This window comes from Natrix helvetica, assembly GCF_964273705.1.
Source record: "Natrix helvetica genome assembly, chromosome: 4".
NCBI lineage: Eukaryota > Metazoa > Chordata > Lepidosauria > Squamata > Natricidae > Natrix > Natrix helvetica.
In genome coordinates, this window is record NC_138550.1 from 22,288,667 (window position 1) to 22,311,730 (window position 23,064).

General features: G+C 40.3%; 1 protein-coding gene across 2 annotated transcripts; it reads right to left on the minus strand.

Moving 5' to 3' along the window:
* Positions 1-1,514: 1,514 nt before the first annotated feature.
* MTMR6 (myotubularin related protein 6) lies at positions 1,515-21,162 on the minus strand. 2 transcript variants are annotated; one of them, XM_081953288.1, is made up of 14 exons: positions 21,028-21,162; positions 18,763-18,879; positions 15,102-15,264; positions 14,829-14,986; positions 13,777-13,905; positions 12,336-12,470; positions 10,680-10,812; positions 9,566-9,675; positions 8,167-8,292; positions 7,411-7,460; positions 6,053-6,253; positions 4,961-5,095; positions 4,757-4,883; positions 1,515-3,355 (listed from the first exon to the last, which is right to left on the minus strand). In XM_081953288.1, the coding sequence occupies exons 1-14, from the start codon at positions 21,049-21,051 to the stop codon at positions 3,101-3,103; spliced, it is 1,863 nt and encodes a 620-aa protein (XP_081809414.1). In that variant the 5' UTR covers positions 21,052-21,162; the 3' UTR covers positions 1,515-3,100. The 2 variants fall into 2 exon arrangements, with proteins under 2 accessions (XP_081809414.1, XP_081809415.1); XM_081953289.1 differs by lacking the exon at positions 1,515-3,355 and adding an exon at positions 3,965-4,306.
* Positions 21,163-23,064: the final 1,902 nt, after the last annotated feature.

A 23,064-nucleotide genomic window follows, 5' to 3' on the forward strand; every position in this document is an offset into this window, starting at 1 on the left:
TGTAATGTTGAGATGTTAGGCTGAGGTAATTCTAACCCACCTCAGATATCAAAGGGTGATTTTGGTTCAGATACTTTCTCTCAACCCAACCTATTTCACAGGGTTGTTGTGGGGGGAAATAGGGAGCACTATGCATATCTTCAGCTACTGATGGAAAAGTGGAATGTAAAACAAATATAGGCAGATAATTTTACATGAGATATGAAATATCCAAAGACCTGCATTTCTACTATTGAAGATGATTCAAGAAGTCACTTTTATAACTGTTCAGCAAGATTAATGTAGCTACACATAAGTATTTTTTTTAAATCAGAAGACAGTTGCAAGAAATAATTTGTAATACAATGTTTGGTCTTATACTTTCAGTATATCCTATAACAGTGATGGCGAACCTATGGCACGCGTGCCACAGGTAGTATGCGTAGCCATTTATCAGGGCACGCGAGGCACTGCCTTGTCAGCTGGCCAGCGCGCATGTGCGCGCTGGCCAGCTGAGTTCACCTTTTTAAAAGGCATTTTTTGCCCTCCCCAGGCTCCAGAGGCTTTATAGGAGCCTGGGGAGGGTGAAAAGAGCCTCCCCCGCACCACCACCCCCGAGGCCCTCCGGAGGCTTTAGAGACCGTCCGGAGGCTTCCCTGAAGCCTTCGGAACGCTTAAAACAACCCTCCGAGCAAACCGGAAGTGACTTCCGGTTTGCTCGGAGGGTCGTTTTAAGCGTCCCGAAGGTGTCAGGGAAGCCTCCGGACGGTCCCTGAAGCCTCCGGAGGGCCTCTGGGGGGGCGGGGGAGGCTCTTTTCGCCCTCCCCAGGCTCCTATAAAGCCTCTGGAGCCTGGGGAGGGCGAAAAAAGCATGTAAAATGGGGGGGAGCTCATTGTGCGCGCATGCTCATTTGGGGGTGGTCACACATTGCATTATGGGTGCAGCACACCTGCACACAACCCCCCCAGCGCTCCCCCCCTCGTGGCACGCAAGCCCAAAAAGGTTCGCCATCGCTGTCCTATAACAAGCAATTATTAATTCATAGGAAGAAACTAGAGAGAAAAACAATTAGAGGTCCAAATTTCTGTCCTAATATTTTTCAAAATTACTGCTGTACAAAATCTGCACAATGCCTAAATAGGCAGAATACATGAGAATGCACCATATCTTAGGTAAATGAGATTCAATTTTCCCCTTTTAATCAATTTTTGTAGTTAAATAGGTCTATCATCAATATCAAAAAGCATATTTTTTCCACTTATTCCTTCTTCAAGTGACCCTTGGAGTGTTCCAGGTAAGATTCTCCTCACCTTGTATTAGTGTGACTGGATCCCAACCAAGGTAGAATGAGACAGCCAACTGTGTGAGGTTTTAGGTAGCCTGATGGCAGTATTGTTCACACAGCTTTCAGTGATTACTGCAAAGCTAAACTAATTTCACTGTGTGTGTAATAAGCATTTGGTCTCTCAGGTACAAATTACCTATTATACCACCTGGGATGTTTTATATCCCCAAGGCATGCATGTTTACCATATCAGCTTTCAATATTCATTTTATTTTCTTCATTTGAACAATAAAAACAAATTGGGAGAAAGCAAACAGAGACAGGATCCCACTAAAGCAAGTCCATTCTTTTTCCTGGTGAAGTAAAAACAAAGATATTGGGAACACACCGATTTACTCACACAAATACACAGCGTATCCTTTTACCTAAGCATTCGGCTTAACTGGAGGATCCGTTTCCTGTGACTTTGAATACTGCCCTGGATAGTAAATGTCAACATTAACACATTTTCAAAACATCCGAGATTCTACGGTCATCTTATCTTGTAGACCTAAATTTTAGTTTGTTCTTAGCCTTTACCCAAAAATGGCTACTTGATTAGTAATTCGCATTTATTCACCTAATACATTAATGTGATAATCCTACTGATTGAAAAACAAGCTTTTTATTTCAAATTAAGCTGCACCTTTTAAAGCAGATTTACAAAACAGATTAAAATCCTACAGGAAACCGCAAATGTATCCAATCAAAAAGGGACGGTTCTTATACTTTCTATTTCACTGGATGCTCAAGTTACTCTATACATAATTGGAAGCAGCCTAAAAATATGACCACTCTGAAATATAGCCTATTCTTGGAAATGGGTACTCCAATCCTGAAATACATGTGACACTCCTAGTTTACCCATTTTATCAACTGAACTGTGCTTCCATTAGTTGGACAGAAGTATATGGAAGGTACACAGCCTTGGGGCTGCCATTTTAACTTATTAACCAGGTAGGAAATCTTCCTTTTTTAAAAACGTTTTCTTTCTAACTAGAGCTTTATCATAAAGAGAGAGAGAGAGAGAGAGAAAAGGTTTCTTACTTTTGTAATGGGTTAAAACTGATTACAAGAAATTGATCCTCCATAATTACTGATGTGAACCTCATGGTATTGTTTTGAAAGAGAATAATTTAAAGAAGTCACTAAGCATATTTTAGATATTCTAAATGAGCTGCTCTCAAAACACGAGAACACATATATTTGAATATTGTTCTTACTACCTTGATACTAATTAATGATGTAGATATCACTGAAAATACTGTAACAGGCAATAGATTAAACAGGAACACCCATCCACTTTACGTTTATATACAGATGTTCATTGATCCCAGTAAATTGTCTGTATCCTAAAAGCAAACATTCAAATATGGCAATGATCACACTGGGTGAATTAGACGTAGTCATATGTTAGTCGATTCACTGAAATCTTGGCTTGTTTAAATCTCACTCATTTCAATGGGTTTACTTTAACGATGGCTCCATAGGGACCAAAACTGGTGAACCTTTGGAGTAAGCTAGTGTAGCTATAATTTATTGTGATGTTCGGCTTTCATTCCACCAATTCCCCACAAAAGGTTTCCTAAGGTCTTCATATCCTTTTTTCAACATTGTTAAATTCAATTACCTCTTATAAGGACGACATTTTCAAAACTAATGTGCACTCTAGTCTACGTTAATGAAGCTCTCCATTGCGCACATTAGTTTTTGGTTACATTCCAAGAGATCAGACTCACAAGGCCCTGTCCTGAACTTCAATCTTTTCAGAAAAGCAGAACTGCTTTGTGTGACATTTAACAGGTCATTCTTGCCACTCCATATTCCAGGCTGACAACACTAGGCTCTGTTTTGGAGAACTCTTCCATGTACTCCATGTACCGATTGTCTGCTGTGTTGGAGCCCTCTATTGTCCGAATGCAGTCATTCTCATGTAAGAGAGGCTGCTCCTTCTTAAAGCAGAGTGAGGTTTTAACTCCGGGTGACACGGGACAGACAGGCTCCTTCGCAAAGACAGCATCCAAATCCTTGCGTAAATGGTGGCCCAATTTCTAATGTTAAGAAAAATAATTCAGAATTAGTAGCTTTTATCCCTTTTCTTTCATCTGGCCCACTACTAATACTTATTCTAGTCTCTCGTCTTCTGGACAGGAAACTGATTTGTAGCTAAGTCTGGTCACTGTTTATATAGTCCAGTATTGTCTCCTCTCACAAGTAATGGCCTTCCTAGCCTCACCTGGAGGCACTTCCCAGTTATGCTAACTTAATCCTTTCTACTTGAAGAGATGAGGGCCTAAATATGGGTTTCCCTCTCACTTTAGTCTCCAGTTTCACACACTGCTTCCCTGTTGTGGACTTAGAATACTTTATTGTCACTCTGAATGTACACTAATCAACATACATTAAAATGAAATTACATTGCATACAGTTCTCAAGGGGTCTCCAGCTCTAATATAAACATAAACATGACACGATAAATAAATAAACAAATACATGCAAAATTATTGTATTGATTGTTCATCCATCTTCTTGTTCCCGATGAGCAATAACTCTAGACTGAAGTGATTTTACCGATTTACTATTATACTCAGCTATCCATTGTAATAAGAATGCTGGTACTGGAGACCACAGTAAAAGAAATCAAAAAATTCAACTGGATATCAAATTAGTGGAATTTTATTAGTGGAATCTTAAACAGAGAGATAGAATCAAGATCACGTGAAGTGTTAATACCACTTTATAATGCCTTGGTAAGGCCACACTTGGAATACTGCATTTAGTTTTGGTCACCACGATATAAAAAAATGTGGAGGCTCTAGAAAGAGTGCAGAGAAGAGCAACAAAGATGATTAGGGGACTGGAGGTGAAAACTTATGAAGAACGGTTGCAGGAACTAGGTATGTCTGGTGTAATGAAAAGGACTAGGAGAGACATGATAGCAATGTTCCAATATCTCAGGGGTTGCCACAAAGAAGAGGGAGTCAAATTATTTTCCAAAGTACCTGAGGGCAGAACAAGAAGCAATGAGTGGAAACTAATCAAGGAGAAAAACAACTTAGAACTGAGGAGAAATTTCCTGACATTTAGAACAATTAATCAGTGGAACAACTTGCCTCCAGAGTTGTGAATGCTCCAACACTGGACGTTTTTAAGAAGATGTTGGATAACCGTTTGTCTGAAGTGGTGTAGGGTTTCCTGCTTAGGCAGAGGGTTGGACTAGAAGATATCTAAGGTTCCTTCCAACTCTGTTATTCTATTCTATTCTATTCTATTCTATCCTATTCTATTCTATAGCCAATTGACAGAAAACAAAAGCAGCACTCTCCCAAACTACAAATCTATAAGAAACAATGATTAAAACCACTCCTAATTTTGGAATAAAGAAATGATTTTTGAATGGGGAAAGTGGCCCTATTTTAGAGTCAAGAATGAAATTAGTTGTCAATACTCACATTTTCCAGTTCTTTAACATCTTTCTCCAGTTGTTTATTTTGCTCACTCAGGCTCATCACATGGCTCAGTATAGATTGCCGGGGATGCATTGTGTGATCAAACTGATGATACATGTTTCTCCAAAACCTGCACATATCAACATAATGCTACGTTAATACTCCAACCCAAGTGGTGGGTTTATAAAATGCACAATTGAAACTTACTTAAAATTAAAGGCGGTTGTATCCGGCTCCAGAACTGAAAGTGACTGTGAAAAATGTTCATTGTAGATTGGATTTAGGTATTTCCTGCGGTCGTCCAAAAGAAAAGGCCACAGGGAAAAAGCCTTCTCTTTCAATCTTAAAATAAGGAGAGCCTAGAGTTAATCACTGGTCAGTGGCCGAGGAAGATCTACACTGTATCAAGGTACACAAAAGGTGGCATATTTATGATAAGAAAGGCATAAAGAGCAGAGTTTAATTACAATTATGAACTACAAAGAACTGCTTTAAGACTGCCTTCCTGCCAATTCCTACCCTATTCACTAATTTAAAGAGGACAAAAAAGAGAATGCAATACAGATATCCATTCCCTTCCAAAGCTCCTACCCAACAAACCGACTGGGAGGAATTGCAGGTTGAGAAATGGCCATCGAAGGGAAGGAAAGAAAAGATATTGAAGGAAGACTTGTGTTCATGTGGCTTTCTTCTATATTAAAGGAATATATTACTCTCAGGAAGATTTTGCACATATTAAAATCCAAGCAAGCAGATTCCCCCCCCCTCCCCAATATATATTAAGAGTTTCCTCCATGTGAAAAAGGATTCTAAGCATCAGCACTTAAAAGAGCTACCTCGCTGTTCAGCCTAGCAATGCTTGATTTCCATCACTGATTTTATCTGATAGTTTAATATTTAATAGCCCTAAGGGGAAACTCTTTGACTACTTTTGGCAGTAAAGTGCAGCCATTCCATTAGGCTGTAGCAGAAAGAAAGACTTAGTACTGGAACTTTTTATTTCTTTTTTGCTACCACATTCCATCTCCCTTCCCTCTCCTCTCCTTCCCCTTTTTTCTTTTTTTTGAAAATTTATTTTATTTTTAAACTGTTGTTCCTGTCAGACTTTAGACAGTGATTTTTTTTTCAGGCTGTAAGTACCCTGAAGACAGGGACTTCCTTTCTATATTGATCTGTAAGTACAGTAGGAGGCTTTCTAACTGTAGCATAAAAAAGATGGAAAGAAAGACACAAGGGAGGAGGGAGGAATAAACGGTGAAGTTCAGTTCTGTGTTACTATATTGTTCCTAAGAGCCTTACTTGAGTTCTTCTCGTTCTTTTTGGCAGTTTCCAATGAAGTTTCCAAACTGGCATGAATGGATGTGCTCATGGATCTGAAGGAGAAAAGCTTCATTGTACTCAAAGGCCTGTGGAAACTGCTCTGTCAGGTGCCAGGCGCATTCTAAAAATTGGGCAAACACTGGGGATATTTCCTTTGGGTCACCATCCAGTTGTCCACATCTATCAAATATAATATTCCAAGTTAGTTAATGAGAGATGAAAATGATGCGTTTCCCAGAGTATATGAGGAACGTTCACTAAGTAGTCTATAAGACTTGTAAAAAATGGTTGAAACATCCTTTTTAAAACCTTTTTCTGTATTACACTTTAACACAGTTAACAGGGCAATTATTACTCAGGCACAAAAGAACTTCTAGGCACTTTCACTGGGCTGTAGCAAGAGAACACAGCACTCCATACAAAGCTGATTTTTGGAGATCCTTCTTTCACCATCAGCCCATCATACCGTGTTTCCCCGAAAATAAGATAGGGTCTTATTTTGCATTTGATTTTGAGGAGAGGGTAGATTGCATGGGTCTAAGGGACAAAATGATTGCCTCAAGTCTTCCAGAGACTTAGGTATCCGTAACACTCAATGTAAAACCCCAAATCCTCTAAAAGAATCAAAGTCACCCAACTCCAAAGAAATCTTTAAAAATTCCAGCACTATCCAATCTGTTAAAATTAGAGTGTTTGCTCTATTTCCTATCCTATTTAGGTCCGTTAGCAGGACATACAGAAAAAGTTTGCTTGGCATGGAATCGAATACAGCACAGTAATTATATTTGTGGGAGGAAACTGTGCAGCATTTGGAGCCTAGTGAGTCAAATTTAAAAAATAATAATTTTAAGTTCAATTAGAAACATAACAGAAAGCAGAATGGGGTAAAAATGAAGCGAGTAATAATGGCAAAGGTACTTATTGTTAATTGTCTATACCGTTTGGCCCAAAACCCCTTTGCAATAAGGATAGCTCTTCCAGCGAGAGAAAAAGAGGGCGAGAGGGTGTGATCATTTGAACACAACTTACAATCTGCTAAAAACCAGAAAAGGGCTGTGCAACATCCAAAAAATCTGATCAGTTGAGAGTTTTAAGTCAGTTAGTTAAATTGGAAATAAGGCTGCTCAGGTTGACTTTTTCAATCTTTATAAAATCTTGAATAGTATATAAAGCAATCAACTGTTCTAAAACAAGGTAAATATATATTTCCAGTTAAAATTAAATATGTGTGAACAGGATTGCAATATACAGCCTTATAGAATGCATATTAATTTAACACAACAAGGCACATTACATGAAGAATTCAAATGTAGGCTTTTTAAAGCGAAAAACATTACCTATCTGAAAATTTGTGTCCAAAAGCAATCCAGTCTTTTTCCACCAAAACCTAGAAGAAACCACGTATCAGTTTTTAATCATGTAGTATGCTTTATGTTTTAATTAAAAAAATATTTCCCAAGTCACCATTTTCATTCTGGATTTTCTTAGCTCAATGGAGAAAGCAAAATAAATTTTCCACAGCTGGAAAATGAGGACTAAAAGTACTCCTCACTTACCAACCATGATATCATATTTAATAACTGTACTGTTTAGCAAAGGAGATGCCAATCCCGACTGTGGTTGGTAAGCAAGAATTATCTATATTATACATATATCTTTGCTCTTTTATACAAATACCTCAAGTAAAAGAAACATAAAATGCAGGTTTGAAATAACACTGTAAAGTTCATTAATTACAGAATTTAAAAAACAAGGTACCAAGTTAATCCCAAATTAATCCCAGATCCAACAGATCTTTAAGATATCTAGTCCAAGTTAACGGATACAACAGACTCAACTGGCATGCTTACAACTTAAAATTAGCATCAGAAACGCATATGTAGTTAATACCTGATTCTTACTGATTCAATAATTATTTGAATTGGGATCCACTGTATAATTTAATTACATTTGAACATTAATGCACAGTATTATGTTCAACAGCCCCATTATTAAGCAGATGAGCAAATCTGAAATACAAAATTATCGAACTGCAAAGTTGGTCAGCATTAGCATTGGACAAATGTTGACTTAAGCTCACTTTGCACACTTACCATGAATCCTTTAATTGTTCTATAAAAGGGATCCAATAATAGAGAACCCAAGGAGCAGACCTGAGATGTCCTGTCCCAGCCATCAGAGCAATGTACTAATACACTTGCACGCTCAAAAGCTATAGCCTGTGAAAAGAACAAAACTTACTGATGTGTGTAGAACCAAGAAAATGAATTCAACTGCTCAACTCAATTAAAATATTTAATTCATTCCAGCCTTTCAAGAACCCTTCAAATGTGCTGGAACTCTTAACTCCCAGAAGTTCTGGCCAACATAAATAGCAATAGCACTTAAGACTTCTATGCTGCTTTACAGCCCTCTCTAAGCAGTTTACAGAGTCAGCATAATGCCCCCCTGAAAGGATCTGTAATCTATGTTACACTTGAAAGAGATTTTGGAAATACACTGTCAACATATTTATAGGCCAGACTTTAAGATGTATGGGCTTCAATTCCCAGAATTTTTCATAATCGCCCCAAGACAGCATATTTATGCCTGAATCTCACCTAATAGTTCAACATTTATTTATAGTGGATTGTTTGAGGAAAAGAGTAAAAGAATGACTCAACCCACAGAACTTTGTTTGCCTTAATAACAAAATATGATTATCACTGCTTAAACTATCAGTTTTGGCTCCTTTACTTTAGGAACACAATGGATTGCTTTATGGCAGGTTTGAATGCTTACCAATTAAATATTTAGTTAATGTATGTGACATTAATAGCATATAAATGTAATAAATAATAATAACTGACTTAAACTACTTAAGAAGTCAGGCAGTGGTCAGTTATGATTACCATGATTTATAAGGTAAAGGTAAAGGTTCCCCTCGCACATATGTGCTAGTTGTTCCTGACTCTAGAGGGCGGTGCTCATCTCCGTTTCAAAGCCAAAGAGCCAGTGCTGTCCAAAGATGTCTCCGTACTCAAGTGGCCAGCATGACTAAACACCATAGGCACATGGAATGCTGTTACCTTCCCACTAAAGGTGACCCCTATTTTTCTACTTGCATTTTTTACATGCTTTCGAACTGCTAGGTTGGCAGAAGCTGGGAGAAGTTACGGGAGCTCATTCCATAAGGTGGCGCTAGGGATTTGTACTGCCGAAGTGCCAACCTTTCTGATCGACAAGCTCACCGTCTTAGCCACTGAATCACTGCGTCCCTTACTAAAATATATACTTCTTTTTTAAAAAGGCAAATTCCAAACTGAATGTGGGATTTTCTATTTAAACACATATGCTCTGCTACTGAGTTACGGATCCTTGAAAAGTTGAAGACTTTAGAAATGAAATTTCCAAATTCCCTTGATCTGATGGTGCTTATTGAAGGCCATCTATATTCTCAAATAAATAACACAAATATCAACAACTTTTGACAAATTACTAAATGCAAATTACTTTAGCTAAGAAGATACCAGCATCCAACACTGCTTTGATGTGTCGCAGCCATCCAGAGCTCTCCAAACCAGAGAGAAAATCATTGACTGAGAGACCTCTTGTTCCACAAACTAAAATAAAATGAAACATAGATACATTCAAATGCAGCAGTAACATCTCTCTGTGCAAGAATCAAAAGTGGATTTTAACAACTGCATGAAGAAATCTGAATTTCTGAATTTGTTAAATATATGAAGTATTTTTCTCTATCCCCGTTTCTTCTATATATCCTGTTTATGCCCCAATCTGTCTCAAACTCTGGTTTCCTCTATTAATTCTGCGGAAGCAATCCAGTGTAAAGTTATTTTGCATTATAAGTAACATAATTATCTTCATAATTGTACTTTAAAAGAGTGCATCCATCATCTTACTAATCCTCAATATGTTCCTACCGTTTAGAATGCACACCTGTCTTTTATCATTTAAATACTATGAGGAATTATTAATGCAGCCATGCACTTCTCTGATATAATATGAGTCTCCTCAGATGGGCAGATATTGTAAATAGTGCTAATAGCTGCTAAATTTGAAGGAATCATGAAGGAATAACTTCTTGAGATTCCAGTTAGGTAGCTTCCCACAATTAAGTACTGTTTAATGACATATTAATTATATTGTATAAATAAATTATAATAAAATAAGTATATAAATTATGCATTATATTAAATATGTATATAATTTATACATTCATATAAATATTTAATAAAACCTCCCATTACTATAGTAGGATGGCAAGCTTTAATAATTTCTGAAGTAATCAGTACATAAATGAAACCATAATAGATTAAATGTGTATACTGCATGACTCCCAATGATTCTGCCTTGTTTACATTAAAAATGTAGCTGTTTTAATTGAACTGAAGTATATTGAACAGAAGAAATCTCATTAAGAGGATACACTCTCATAACATTAGAAAGTAGAATTTCACGTTAGCAATATCTATAGCATGAGAAATACACTATTTCAGTACATCCTTTGATATGAACTAGATTTATGTAAAATTACTTTTCTGCAAGAGTGCATGATGTACTCGAGAAATGTTTAATATTAGTGAAGTTGCACATATATTCATACCTTCCAGAAGCTTTTGCAGGCTTGATCTCATTACATGGATATTTTCAATACCAACAAATTGGAATCTAATGTTGGAATAATTATCTTCATTTTCATAGCCTTTACCTGCTGCTCTATTGGCCATTGCATTCAGCTTGGAGAAAAAGAAGGTTTAGTCATGTATAGGAAACAAAGCAAAATACAATTATAGTAATTTGTGTAATATATCCTAAACAATATGAAACAGAAGAAAACTGTATTTTTATAACTTGGCTTCCAAGGCTTAGGACTGTTGTGATTTTGCATGATTTCTTTCTCCTAACACAAATGATTAGCCGTATTGACTCCCAATTCAATATCCTCAGATATCTTAGTTTCCTGTAAGTCACTCAGATCCTTTGGAAATAGAGTGGCATTTAATGAAAATAAATAAGGAAAATAAAATAAATACGATAGTTTTCACAACCTATCTGAACAATACAGAATTGAGAAAGTCTTCCTATTCTATTACTTACAAAGAGTAGTAACCCATGATACATTTAACTATTGGTTATTAAATAAGTTTTGATTAGCTAGCTTCAAAGACATAAACCACAATTGACAAACCAAAATCTCTCTTGAAGGAAAATGGTTATGCAAAAGGTTTGAGAAATCCAAAAACAGCACCATGGGCCTAGAAAAAAAAAATCAGGATTGCTTTAGGATTTGAAATGGAGTGTTTCATATGAACATTTTGAAGCACCTCTTTCAAAGAATGTGTAAACTCCCAAAAAACAAATGATGATCATATTGCTCATAAGGTAAAGGTAAAAGTTCCCCTCACTCATAAGTGTTAGTCGTTCCTGACTCTAAGGGGAGGTGCTCATCTCCATTTCAAAGCCAAAGAGCCAGCATTGTCCGAAGATGTCTCCATGGTCATGTGGCGAGCATGACTAAACGCCGAAGGCACACGGAACCCTGTTACCTTCCCACCAAAGGTGGTCCCTATTTTTCTACTTGCATTTTTACATGCTTTCAAACTGCTAGGTTGGCAGAAGCTGGGACATATAATGGGAGCTCACTCCGTTATGCGGTGCTAGGGATTCGAACCGCCGAACTGCTGACCTTTCTAATTGACAAGCTCAGCGTCTTAGCCTCTGAGCCACCGCATCCCTTTATATTGCTCATACTAGATCCTAAAAGAAATCCAGGACGGTATGGATTACAACAATCCAATTTTGATCCTTTCCATCGAATAAGTTGGTAATACTGCTATGCAACACTTTGGCCTTGGTTCCAGAGAGATTCTTTTTATCAGAATTAGGGGACCAATCTCCAATTCCAAAGGAATCTAATCATTTCTGGAACTGTGCAGTTGTCATATAATCCTAGGAAAAGGTATGTTTGCATCAAAGCATTCCTGACAGAGCTGCAGTTGCAAAATACATTTCAAAACACTTTTTTTCCAAACAGAAGGTGAGCCACTGCATGGCCCTATTTATAAAATACCACCAATCAATAAGTAGGAACAAAATAACAAGGACTGGACATATATGCTACTTGATACCCAGCGACTCTGGTCAGTTTACAATTACTCTTAAAATATATTTTTTTAAAAAGAGCAAAATGCCAAGAATAAAGACAGTTAAGAATGTCAAAACCAAACAGAAGGAAAGAAAAACCCAGCTACAAACTTACTTTTGGTCTGGTGTCCATGACATACATATAGTGGTTATTGGGATTAGCTTTACTTATTGCTTGCAACATGTGTTCATCCTCCAGACATCTGGCACTGAATCCTGAGAGAGGTTGACTACATCTGCAAATGGCAGCCTGGTGAGGAAAAAAAGGGGTAAATATAAAGAAAAGGTTGCACTTTAAACTGGTGAAGGCAGGTACAGCAAATCAGTGTGTAGCTATCTTGCAATATAACAAAAAAAAGGCTTAAATCTGTACTTGAAAAAAAAATGGGGGGGGAGGGGAATATGCTCAGATTTTCTATAATGATAGATTTAAAATACAAATACAGCTTATGTTTGCTGCAGAAGTGTATTTGCAAATATAGTTGATTTGCATCATTGACACTGTCATTGACCCAGTGATGGGTTCCGGATTCTGTTGCAACCAGTACGGTTGGAACAGCCCTGGCGTCATGTACATGCACATGCGCGGTGTGCGCCTGAGCTGTAGCGTCAAATGATGCTTCTGCAAGCCTCTGCAACACTCCAGCTGCTCAGTGGAGCGGAGCGCAGGCGCTGTATGCGCCATGCATGTGTGCGGAAGCACCAAAAGCTTAAAACACAGGTAAGGAGCGTGGGCGGGTGGGCCCTCCAGAGCACCGTACCGGAACGGTACCGGAGCGTACTGCCTGCACCCACCACTGCATTGACCAATATGTCCACTTGCTTCTGATGATCATGCATGTTAGCCTAGCTGTAGGCTATGGATTCCTCAGAGAAAGGACTATCAACTTGTGACTTTTCTAACCATGGATAATTGCTACATTACTAATTAAACAGAAAACCAAGAGAACTAACTAATATTATTTATTTATGTTTGACAACTTATTACGGTCATAAATACCCAGTCGTATTATTATTACAGGTTGTCCTTGACTTACACCTGCTCATTTAACAACAGTTCAAAGTTATTAACAACCTTGGAAAAAGCGAATTATGACATGTCCTCAAAGTTATGACCGTCGCACCACCCCCGTGGTCATGTGATGTCAATTTGAGAGTTGAGCACCTGGCTCACATTTATGACCACAGCAGTGTCTTGTGGTCACGAGATCGCGATCTGCAATCTTCCCAGCCAGCTTCTTATAGGCAAAGTCAATTGGGGAAGCCAGACTCATTTAGCATTCACAAGGCTTCACTTAACAATAGCAGTTAAACAACGGTTTGTAAAATCAGGTACAATCAAGTGATGACTCATTTAATGACCACATTGTTTAGTGACTTGAAATTCCAGTCCAAACTGTGGTCGCAAGTCAAGGACTACTTGCATTATTAGCATCCACTTTCATTGCACTAGAATAGATCTAGGGACCTAGATTACTGTACTTACCCACTTGGGTCTTTTCCTGTACTGGAAAATAGCCTTTAGATACTTGCGTTGAAAAGAAATCAGACTATACCTCATTTTTTTTATGATAATATGAGAGCACAGGGAACCTTCCTTTGCTTCGGAATTTAGAACTGCCAACAATTATGGGCTTGCTTGCACTCCTGGGAACATAAAGGTCTCTAGGATATGTCTCACAAATCTGTGGAAGTTTTAAAAAAGAAATTGCAAACAAAAATCATGTTAGGTATGTATATCCAATTTCCAATTTTTAATCAGAAACACCTAAGTCGGGATATCTAAAGGTTCTCAATATCAAAAAAAAAAAGTGGATGGAGGTGAAAAGGAACGGAGAATAGAATATGCTCTTATCTATCTCTTCTGGCTGAATGTAATGATCAAGAATGAGACCATAGCAACTGACCGCATATTTAAATGAGGAAATACACTACTCCAAAAGTTTTGTGATAAAAGACAGAGCTAAGATGAGGGTGTTTAGATGAAAATTCTTCATTCAACTTTCCTGAGTTCTTCAAAAACAAAAACTAAGTATTATTAAAACTTTAAAATCTGACTTTCTTTAAAAAGAATAGCAAGTGGAAAAATGGGCAATCATGTGATAAAAATATATACTGATGAATATTTCTACCAGTAATCCTAGCTAGTACATTACTATTGGATTTCCAAATTTCTCTTCTACAATATGTCTATTTCAGTATATATTTTCAATACAAATATAACATAGTTTACAAAGAAAAAGTTAAGAGTGCAGCTCACCCGTTGCAACGAAAGTTGACATGAGAAACATAAACAGGGAAACATTTTTAAAATGAAAATATCAATAAAGATATACCAGAACAAAAGAGAAATTAGACGAGGCACATGAAAAACCATAAACATTTGCCTAAAGCATAAAATCCGAGGAAAAAAATCTTGTCTAACAATCTCCAATCGAGTCTTGATCTCTGTTAGCAGGGGAAGAAGAAAGCACAAAGCAGCACTCACTGTTCCTCCCCTGACATGAAAGCAACCGTCCTAATATTCAAAAATCTATTCGATCTCTATAAAATAGGAGGGGATTGGAAAATTAACAGCTGCATCATAAATGCATGAGCAACCTATTACCTTATACTCGTGGTTTGCATCTGATAATTGCCATTCAGAGTTAGGCACACCCATCCGATCGTATTCTTCTGTCAGGTCAATGATTTGCCAGCCTCGCACCCTCTCTTCCTCGTTTTGCTTTGGATTATATGAAAAGGCATATAATTCATCGTACCTTGCTAAAACAGGGAGGAAAAAGGGGGGGAAAATGAGCTTGACCTTTGCTCTTTTAGTTCTTTAAAACAAAATAATCAGAGTACCCAACATATTGAAATGAAGAAAGCTGCACCCTACCTGGTTTTGACAGCTGAAGCAAAGAGTTATAAATATCATGGCAGTCTCTTTCTCTGGGAACAATGAAGTGAACTATTCTGAAGTTCTTACACTGAATCACTAAGGGGCAGCCAGATGTAGTCAAAGCAAGTTTCTCCACCGCAGCTATATGATGGTGTAATATCTACAGCATACAGGAAACCACAAAAACTGTTAAACAATACCGACAAGGCTTTTTCAACAAGTTTCCAATGAGGATGCATCAAATCTGAATCAGTTTCCCCCATTTTAGCTATCAATAATAATAATAATAATAATATTTAATGCTTCTAGACCGCCCCCTCTCCCGCAAGGGACTCGGGGCGGTGTACAGTTCATACAAAATATAACAGGATACAATTAAATTAAATTAAATATGTACAGTTGACAATTGACATGGAGGAGGTTAAAATGTAGTTAAAAGAACTGTACAAAGCAGATATAAAATAAATTCAAACCCCTAAAAACAAATACAGTAAATTAAAAAAAACCTAAAATAACCAGATATAATACATTTGCCAGGAGGGACAGTTGAATTATGTCAGGCCTGCTAGTCGGAACAGGTGGGTCTTCAGTTTTTGCCGGAAGGAGCGGAGGTCAGAAGTGGTTCTAATGTCGGGGGGGAGGTCATTCCAGAGGGTTGGGCCCATCACAGAGAAGGCCCTACTCCTCGGTGTCGCCCGCTGGCATTGCCTAGTGGACGGCACCAGGAGAAGTCCCTCCCTGTGTGAGCGTATTGGCTGCAGGGATGTATGTGGGAGGATGCGATCCCGCAAGTAACTAGGTCCCATGCCATGGAGCGCTTTAAAGATGGTAATCAGCACCTTGAAACGCACCCGGAAAACCACAGGCAGCCAGTGCAGCTCGCGCAGGAGAGGTGTTACGTGGGAGTACCTCGTACTCCCCATCACAGCCCGCGCGGCTGCGTTCTGAACTAACTGCAGTCTCCGGGCGCGTCCCAAGGGCAGCCCCATGTAGAGAGCGTTGCAGTAATCCAGGCGGGACGTCACCAGCGCATGAGTGACCGTGCGTAGGGCATCCCGGTCCAGTAGGGGGCGCAATTGGCGCACCAGGCGAACCTGGTGGAACGCCCCCCTTGCCACGGCTGCCACATGGTCATCCATTGACAGCCGGGCATCAAGGAGGACGCCCAAATTGCGCGCCCGTTCCACAGGGGGCAATTGTTCGCCCCCTATGGCCAGCGATGGGATCAGCTGGCTGAACCGAGGTGCCGGTAGCCACAGCCACTCAGTCTTGGAGGGGTTGAGTTTAAGTCTGTTGTCCCCCATCCAGACCCCGACGGCCTCCAAACACCGGGACATCACTTCGACAGCCTCGTTGGGGTGGTTTGGAGTTGAAATATACAGCTGAGTATCATCAGCGGATGATCTCACCCAGCGGCTTCACATATGTGTTGAACAGGAGAGGCGAGAGGACCGACCCCTGTGGCACTCCACAAGTGAGTGGCCTCGGGGTCGACCTCTGTCCCCCTGTCAACACACATTGCCTCCGGTCGGAGAGGTAGGAGCCAAACCACCGCAAAATGGTACCTCCGACTCCTATCCCCTCCAACCGGCGCAATAGGATACCATGGTCGATGGTATCAAAAGCCGCCGAGAGGTCTAATAGGACCAGGATAGAGGAACAACCTCTATCTCTGGCCCTCCAGAGATCATCAACCAACGCGACCAAGGCTGTCTCTGTGCTGTGCCCGGGTCGGAAGCCGGACTGGCATGAGTCTAGATACTCGGATTCGTCAAGGTGTCGTGGAAACTGCTGCGCCACCACATTCTCTACAACCTTCGCTAGAAACGGAAGGTTGGAGACTGGACGATAATTAGCTAGCTCCATTGGGTCGAGTGAAGGCCTCTTAAGCAAGGGCCTCACCACCGCCTCTTTCAAGGCGGTTGGTAAGGATCCCTCACCCAATGAGGCATTCACCAGGCCCAGAAGCCAGCCTCGGGTCACCTCCCAAGATGCCAGTACCAACCAGGAGGGACACGGGTCCATTAAACATGTGGTGGGTCGCAGTCGTCCACGCAACCTATCTAAATCCTCGGGGGCAACAGAATCAAACTCCTCCCAGGATGGTCTCAGAAGACTCGCTGTTGGCGGCCCGTCTGGTCCACTGAGTGGGGCCCATCCGCTCCGGATCTGAGCGACTTTGTCCTGCAGATATTCCCCAAATTCCTCTGCTCTGCCCTGTAAGGGTGCCCCCTGTGTCCTCTGTGACAAGAGGGAGCGGGTCACCCTAAACAGGGCGGCAGGGCGGTTATCCGCGGACGCAATAAGGGTGGCGCAATATCTACGTTTGGCCACCCTTAATGCCACAAGGTAGGTCCGCAAGTAGGATCTTACCTGTGTTCGATCAGATTCGGAGCGTGAGGACCTCCACCTGCTCTCTAGACGTCTCCTGTGGCGCTTCATCACCCTCAGCTCCTCGGTATACCAGGGAGCCCGGGTGGGTCGCTGCCGCAGGAGAGGTCGCAAAGGCGCAACCCGGTCCAAGGCCCCAGCCGCCGCCCTATTCCAGGCGGCCGCTAGGTCCTCCGACCGAGCACGGGTCAGGGCTACAGGTAATGGCCCAAGCTCCGTCTGGAACCTATCCGGCTCCATCAGGTGCTTGGGGCGGTACCAGCGTGGACCGTCTGGTCCCGCCTCCTCGCGGTGGGGGGTAGCGCCAGGGAAGTCAAGCCGGAGACATGAGTGATCAGACCATGACAGGGGTGTAACAGTAAAATCCCCTCTACCCAGATCACTCGTCCACTGCTCAGATACAAAAACAAGGTCCAATGTGTGGCCTCCTTCGTGTGTGGGGCCCTGAATTAACTGGGTCAGGCCCATGGCTGTCATGGAAGCCATGAACTCCCGAGCTACCTCAGACGCTGCTCCCGTCGACGGCAGGTTGAAATCCCCCATAACCACAAGCCTGGGGATCTCAACCGCCGTCTCCGAGATCAGCTCGAGGAGCTCGGGCAGGGCTGCTGATGTATAGCGAGGAGCCAAGTATACAATCAGCAAACCCAACTGCCTCCCTGGGCCCCATTTCACACCAAGGGACTCACACCCGGATATCTGAGGAACAGTGAACTCCCTCGGCTCTAGGGAGTTCAGTTGTACTGACGCTACCTCTCTCAGAATTGGCTATGCTTGAGGGCATTCTGAAAGCTGCAGTACCTACACATATAGTGAGCATCAGGCTCACACAAGAGGATATACCTGTTCACTATAATGAACATAATAATGTAATATTACATCAAAGTTGCCTGCTGCTCTTTTTCCATTTGAAAAGTACCTTTAAGCATATTCAGTAGAGATTTCTCATTTTGTTTAGGCAAATACACCCTATGTATTCTACCTCGCTGATTTCATACAGGCGACTGCAGTTAAAGCTTAATTTTTTTCCCAAATACACACCGTAGTATAGTGGCAATGAAGCACAGAAGAATCTTATAAAGATACGCGCTAAACAGTCATTACACACTCAGCTCCCATGGTTAGGACAGCCTTTAGAATTGTAACATAAATGTCATAGGGCACTTTTGAAAAGTTGTGTACATCGGCTCATAGGTTTCTTGGACGTTACATAATGTAGAAAAATATATAAGTAAAGGAATGCAGCATAAAACCTTATTCTCCTTACCCATGTCTCTTTCTGGCTGGAATCTATAAATAACAAGTGAGTTGCTGTAAGGTAAAGAGTTCCTGTTTGTGACTTGATGTTTGTGCTGAATCGGTCCAGTAATTTTACCTGTTCAACCTGCATTTAAAAAAAAAAAAGCCAAGTATCGCATGAAACTACTCAACAATAGCTCAACATAACTGGAATCAATTTATTTATTGCACAGAAAGCGGTCTGTATGATACAGTTTGCTATCAGATTACACTAAAGATCATAGCAATATAGTTCTTTCCTGACTTTCTGCACAGATTGTTTTCTAGTTATCAAAAGAATTGAAAGAATTGAAGAGGATGATCTTATGCTTTATTTGGAGCCAGATCACAATGAGCGTCCTCTGGATTCAACTGTGAAATACTGCAGCCTGGGGGAGCCTGAGATGAAATAGCTGTTCTAGGCTACAATCCAATAAAATTAGGACATGCACGTCTCTAATTATGAAGGGGAGAGTCCTATTCATGCTCAACTCTTCATATCTTAAGCTGCAGTATTAGATGTGCTAAAGTTAAAAGTATGCTCAAAGAACACAGCAAGATCTGGTTCACATACAATGCTTCAGCTCTATGGAACAGAGATACAGACCAATGTATTTATAATGACCAGGGAAATACCAGGCTAAGAATACTGATAATTATTGCTAGATATGCAAAGAGAGAGATCAAGCAACAGCTATTGGCTGAGGAAGGCTATCAGTTACTTACAAGAATGCAAGGAAAGCAAATCAATATTACATTAATCCAAGTCTACCCCCAAACCATGAATACAGAGGAAACAGAAGCTAAACAGTGCTAAAGTAACTTACAACACATTGTTGACACAACACAGTGGAAAAAAAGCTTCATTTAATTTGCTAAATTTGAAAGTAAAATAGCATCTGGAATAATGAGGAAACATTAAACAGTGTATAAAAAGTAGGCAAACCTAGAAAATTATAAAAGACCAGCAGAATTATTTATTGCAAGATTGTACAGTTGTATTGCTACTTGCAATGTATACATACATACATACAGAAAAACAGCAGCAGCCAAACAATTAGAGAAACATTTATTTCCACAGCAAAAATGACAATGCTGAAAAAATGCTCAAAATTCTGAAGTATTACTTTTATCTCATCTACCAATGCTCAGGATTTTGTTGCCCAGAATTGAACAGTATATGGAATGAAAATAAAATACAAGCTCAATTTGGAAGAGGTAAGGGTTTCCAAGATCACGTGGCTAACATCCAATAAAGAATGGAAAAGGTAACAAAAGTGTTTTTTTTTAAACAGCATCTATCCTTACTGCGTGCCCTTTTATTTTTTTTAAAAAAAACCTACTGGCAGCTTACCCTAGTGTGGCACACAATGGATTTCAGATATGCTGATCACAACTAAATGTGGAGAGAGTCCTTAACAATCCTGGTGCCTGGAAAAATCGAATGCAATGAAAAAGCAGCTGATAAGCCTGCTGGTTAGGCTCCACTAACATAAGCTTCCAGGAAACACAAGAATCTGATATAGGCAAATCTGTCAAAATGAGAATTCAACAGATCAAGAAGAGGCTGAAGTCACTGAGTAACAACCTTTGCAAGATCTGTATTTGTATTATTTATTAGTTTGTCAAACACGTACAAGATAGCAGGTATAAATATAAACATGGATAGGAACGAAAGAAATGAACACAAATAAATGGGGACAGTAGGAATAGAAATGGGAATTCTATCTACCTAAGAGTTCCAATTCTATCTACCCTTAGGGTGGAACCATCACCGAAATGCAACGGCATTTTATTATTTTAAGGCTCTCCTGATAGGAAGAATCCACAAGAGCTTTAAAAGGTGGACGATTCCTTTGAAACAGCCAAGTATTTCGCAGAAAACAATCTGCCTTCTCCCCCCTCATCTCCCCCCAAAAACTCACCCCAAACCCGCTCAACAGAATCCTAGGCACCAGCCAGGTCAATGTCACTCCATATTGCACCCCCGAATTAATTCTTTAACGAATAAAGAATTCTAAATGTGCTTTGTATTCTGGGGGCTGTGGATTTTACACCTCTGGAGGGGAGCAGGCTGGGAAAGACAGCCAGGAGGGAGGGGATCCTGGTCATCCCAAGGGAGCCCCTCTGCCACGGAGCAGAACCGGAGTAGAACCTGGGCAAGCGGAGGAATTAGCCAAGCCGCAAGTTAAGGCTCTGCTGCTCCCAGTTAACGACTGCCAAACGGGCCGGCGCGGACGGAGAATGTTGTTACCTTCGTGGTGCGGATGTGCTCCATGATGCCACCACGCCCAAACCACAACAGCAACCACCGGAACCACCAACGGCAACCACCGCCTGTTTCTAACTGGAAGCAGACCCGGTGTCTCCAGGAGACACTTCCTGATCACTGAACTGAGACGGTGGAAGGGAAAGAGGAAGGAAGGAATGGCGACCCCTAGCGCCCGGAAGACCCCGTTGTTTGTTTGTTTAATGAAAGCTTTAAAGCCATATGCCACCGACCCACTTTAATAATTATTATTATTTATTTGTCAGTGCACAACATATCTACAATGAGATTGGTTGGGCTCCCCCAGTGCACTCCCCCCCAACACAATACAACCCACAGTGAAGATAGGAAATCCTTAACCCAATAAATCATATTAACAAACACCCGGTCCTATCGCATCAGTGTGAACATGTTACACGTTGCTCCGGCTCTGCAAGTCCATCGTACTACGTAGTTAACCCCATATGTGCAAATCTGCCTGTGTTTCTGAACTCTGTGATCCTTTGCTTCTTCAGCATTCAGTTTTCTATCATTCTCTTTAGCCTGTCCTAGAAAGCAAGCAAAATGGCAAGAACACAACAGTTCTGATAAGTCCTAATCAGGATATTTCTCTCAAGTTAAATGTTCAGTTAGGTTCACTGATTATTTCCAAATACTGGTATTGATACATGGGAGTGGTGGGTTGCTAACCGGTTTACTACCGGTTCGCTTGTGCTCGCATGTGCGCTTGCTTGTACGCACAACGCATCCGGGTGGGTGGGAGTAGCCTCCCACCACCGCCACTACCAGTTCGGCCGAACTAGGCCAAACTGGCAGCAATCCACCTCTGATACATGGTATATTTGCAACGAATCTCTCTCTCTATGAAAATATATAACACACCTATTTTGTTCCTTTATATATTTTGACACTTACATTTTAATATTTTGATCTGAAGGCAATGGGTTATAAGTCAAAGGAAATTAATGACACAACAAATAAGCCAGTGTTGAAAGTGCCCCAGACACTGATTGGTAAACTGGAATGCTTGTGACATCATCCTCCTGGCCAATCAAACAGAGAACTTCCAACCACCAAGGAATTTGTGGAACACATTGGCTTGTAAATTTTCAGGGAAAGAGTTAAGTTAATGGTTTCTTTCAATTTTTACAGATGATGGGAAAGATTCAAGTTAGCAACAGAAATGTCAAGGAAGAAAGACCTTTCAAACCTGGGGCTTCTTTGGCGAGGGGGTCCCAAGTCCAATAATGCACCCAGGTAAAAAAAAGTCAGATATTCAGGACAGTTATTAAGATTATTCAAAGATTTATTGCATCCAAAAAAGGTCCTTTGGTGATACTTCAGTAGCACTCTGGGATGCTGTTATTACAACTTCTAATTAATATTAAGTCACGGTTATTAGATTGTAATTATTGGGAGTGCTGAAATTTATGAATAGTTTTAGGACATCTCAGGGATTAAAATACTGATTGTGGCATATCCCATTAGATGAGTTAAGAATTATCTTGAAAATGTATGTTTTTTCTGGATTGCTTTTAAATATCTATTAAATAAATTAAAAATGAGAAGGAATATTATGTACTATATACATATATCTTTCATTGGGTATAAGATGAAGGAATAATAAACGAGAAAGTAAAAACTGCCAATAAATATCATTTTTAACAAAATCATAATTGGCTGTGACATCTTGAACCTCTTTAACACCTATACAAAACAGGGATTTTTAGCAGGTCATAAACTTTTTTTGCATCAGGAATGGAATACCTGTGGGCCTGGATCGGATTCAAACCTCCCTGCAAGAGACAAGTGAAGACATTTGGTAAGAGCCATTTCTTCCTGTCTCACAACTAGGCAATGTCAAAAGCTGGGGGGGGGGGGGGGGGAGGGGAATCAGAAGGCTACCCCATGCCTTGCCTGCTATGTGTCCTCCAATAAATCATCTCTAAAAATATGATTGCTATTATTTCCCTTTCTGTATGTATGGATGCATGTATATTTGGTCAGCATCCATACTTAACA